The sequence below is a fragment of the Eimeria mitis genome, genomic scaffold (assembly GCF_000499745.2).
Source record: "Eimeria mitis Houghton genomic scaffold, Emh_scaff101, whole genome shotgun sequence".
NCBI classification, from domain to species: Eukaryota; Apicomplexa; class Conoidasida; order Eucoccidiorida; family Eimeriidae; genus Eimeria; species Eimeria mitis.
In genome coordinates this window covers 23,395-26,705 of record NW_013567062.1, presented here as the reverse complement: position 1 = coordinate 26,705, position 3,311 = coordinate 23,395, and the positions used below count along the sequence as shown (strand labels likewise).

The 3,311-nt window shown below is 39.8% G+C and overlaps 2 protein-coding genes across 2 annotated transcripts in view; one reads left to right on the top strand and one right to left on the bottom strand.

Annotated features, from left to right (window-relative positions):
- The window catches only part of EMH_0076570 (uncharacterized protein), a gene marked incomplete at both ends in the record, with an annotated part of 5,225 nt that extends 3,559 nt beyond the window's left edge, over positions 1-1,666 (top strand). The window contains 2 exons of the mRNA XM_013494025.1: positions 242-913; positions 1,280-1,666. Coding sequence (XP_013349479.1) covers positions 242-913; positions 1,280-1,666 — 1,059 coding nt within the window. The remainder of the gene's footprint in view (positions 1-241; positions 914-1,279) is intronic.
- Positions 1,667-2,070: 404 nt separating this feature from the next.
- Positions 2,071-3,311, bottom strand: part of EMH_0076460 (uncharacterized protein) — a gene marked incomplete at both ends in the record, with an annotated part of 8,727 nt that continues 7,486 nt past the window's right edge. Inside the window, 3 exons of the mRNA XM_013494024.1 lie at positions 2,071-2,137; positions 2,466-2,537; positions 3,036-3,173. Of these exons, the coding sequence (XP_013349478.1) occupies positions 2,071-2,137; positions 2,466-2,537; positions 3,036-3,173 (277 nt within the window). The remainder of the gene's footprint in view (positions 2,138-2,465; positions 2,538-3,035; positions 3,174-3,311) is intronic.

Genomic DNA, 3,311 nt, shown 5'->3' with positions numbered 1-3,311 from the left:
TGCTGCTCGTGCTACCGCTGCTGCTGCTGCTGCTGCTGCTGCTGCTGCTGCTGCTACTTGGGCTGCTGCTGCCGTTGCTGCTGCTGCTTCGTGCAGCAAAGATATTGGGGTGCCGCTTACAACACGTGTGGCCCTTTAGATAGCACTGTATTGTTGCGGGCTTACAGCTGAAGACGTGGTGTTTAGGGTTTAGGGTTTAGGGTTTAGGGTTTAGGGTTTGGGGTTTGGGGTTTGCATGCAGTTGGTTGCCAGCCCCGATGCCGAGCCCCTGGTGCAGTTTTTCTTAGATGTCATCGCTATGGCCCCGGGTGTATCCCCAGACACTGCGGAGGTGCCTACAGCAGCAGCAACAGGAGAAGCAGCAGCAGCAGCAGCAGCAGCAGCAGCAATGCACAGCAGCAAACGGGAGAAATCTGTTTCTTCAGAGCTGCATGCGCTTAACCCTTCTCTGTTTAACTTCATCTCTCTTGCTGCTCGTCTGCTGCTGCAGCAGCACACAGCGCCTGCTGCTGTTGCTGCTGCACTACGCGAGTTCCTTACAGGGGGCCCCCTGCAGGTGTTGGGGGCCCCTGGGGGCCCCCTGCAGTCGGGGGGGGGCCCCGGGGGCCCCCTGGCTTCTTCTCGAGTGTATAGGCAGCAACCAGCATTTGTAGCTGTCGCTGCTGCAGTGCTGCAGTCTAAAGAAATGTTTGCTGCTCTGTCTGCTGTCGGTACAGCAGAAGAAGCCTCAGCAGAGACACAGCAGCAGCAGCAGCAGCAGCAGCAGCAGCAGCAGCAGGATGAGGTGCTGCAGCAGTTTGAAGAGTGGAAGCAGCAGCTGCTGCTGCAGCAAAAGATAGAAAAAGCAGAGCTGCTGCAGCTGCTGCGGCTGTCGCTGACGGGCAAGGAGACAGGCCTCCCGCTGCTGCAGCAGGTGAGAAGGAGAAAGAAAAAAAAATAAACATTTGTTTTTCTTTGTTTTTGTTTGTGTAAAATAAAATATAAAATAAACAAATACAACCCTAAACCCTAAACCCTAAACCCTAAACCCTAAATAAATAAAATATATATTCTTCTTCTTTTCTTTTTTTTTGTTTTTTTTCCTTTTCTGTGTATTTTCTTTTTTTTTCGTTTGATGCACTTTTTTGTTTTTTGTTTTTTGTTTGTTTTGTTTGCTTCGTCTCTCGCTTTTACTTTTGCTTTCTTCTTATTTTATTCTCATTTATTTTTATTTTTATTTTATTTTTATCTTTTTATTTGTTTTATTTTTATTTATATTTATTTTTTTTTATTGCTGCAGCTACGCCTCCTCAAGGCAGCGGAGTTGGCTGGCCTCGCGCCGCAGCTAGCAGGAGACAGAGGAGACAAAGAAAAAGAAAAAGAAAAAGAAAAAGAAACAGAAAAAGAAATAGAGAGAAAAGGAGAAAGAAAAGGAGACGGAGAAGGAGACAGAGAGAGAGACAAAGAAGGAGAGAAAGAAAAAGAAATACAGAAAAAAGGAGACAGAGAAAGAGAAAGAGAGAGAAAAGAGAGCAGCAACATAAAACAAAAAAAAGAAAAAAACAAGCAAAAGGTGCCTATACACCCCGGGGTGTTATTTGTCTATCAGCAAAAAGTAAAGACACTGCAGCAGCGGCTAGCAGAGCTGCAGCAGCTCTTGAGGGAGCTGCCTATACACCCCACCTAAACCCTAAACCCTAAACCCTAAACCCTAATATATTACGCCAATATTTATATAGTATGTTATTAGTTCTCCTCCAACAGAAACAAAAACAGAAAAAGAAAGGAGGATGAGAGAGGCAGGCACGAAGCGCATACAAGCAAACGGTGCTGCTGCTGTTGCTGCTGCTGCAGCAACAGCAGAGCAACAGGACAATCTTTTGCTGCTGCTGCTGGTGCTGCTGCTGCTGCAGCAGAAGCTGCTGCTGCTGCAGCAGAAGCTGCTGCTCTGCCGTCTGTGGGTACACCTTGTTGTTTTTGTCTGTCTAATGCGATAAAACAACAAATATAATTTTTGTTTTTATTTATTTATTTTTATTTATTTTATTTTATTTTATTTATTTTATTTTATTTTATTTTATTTTATTTTATTTAGGCCTCCCACTCTTCACCCAGAGACGGGAGAACGCCAAAGAGAGAAGGCACAGGAAACATCCCCCTAACAAACAAACAAACAAACAAACAAAATAAATAAATAAATAAATAAATTAAATAAATAAATAAATAAATAATAAACAAAGGAGCAAAAGAAAAAGAAAAGAAACAGCAACAGAGTGAACAATATAAAAGATACAACAGCCAAAAACTGGAAATACAGAAAGAAAAAAAAACAAAAAACAACAAAAAAAAGAAATAAAAACAAAACAAAGAGACAAACCCAACCCAACGCCCCCTACAAACAACAAACAAATGCTACAAGCTGTACACACACACACACACATCCACAGCTAGGGTTTAGGGTTTAGGGTTTAGGGTTTAGGGTTTACCGCGCTGCTGGCGTCGCCCTATTGAAGCGGGCAATAGTAAGGAAGTCCTCCGTTGTGTCGTCCGTTATAAACCTGCATCAATATAAAATAAATAAAATAAAATAAAATAAATAAAATAAACAAAATAAATAAAATAAATAAAGTAAATAAAATAAATAAATAAATAAAATAAATAAATAAATAAAATAAATAAAATAAAATAATATTAATAAAATAAATTAAATAAATAAAATAAATAAAGGAAATTAGTAAAATAAAAATAAAGGAAAATAAAGTAAAAAATAAATGTTGTTTTTTCTCTCTCCTACACTCATGCTATAGATGAGTATGTGTCTGTGTCTGTGTCTGTTTTTTTTTTTTTTTTTTTTTTTTTTTTTTTTTTTTTTTTTTTTATTTGTGTCTGTCTCTGTTTGTGTTTTTTTCTTTTTTTCTGTTTTTTTGTTTCTGTCTCTCCCTCTCGCTTTCTCTGTCTCTTTGCCTTATTTATTTATTTATTTATTTATTATTTATATAATTATTTATTTATTTATTTATATTTATTTATTTATTTATTTATATTTATTTATATACCTGCCATCTGGTGGGTATCGATCGCAGTCATCTTCATCGCGCTGGTATTCACAGCTCCACACCCTCACCATCTTCTCAACTCCGCTCGTGGCCAGCATTGGCGGGCCCCACAGCCCCAACGGGCTCTGGGGGGACGGACTGCATGCATGCATGCATGCAGCAGCAGCAGCAGCAGCAGCAAAAACAGCAGCAGCAGCAGCAGGCCCTTCTTTTTAATAAACGGTATTTCCTTAACATACACATATATTATATATCTCTCTATATATTGTCTACCAT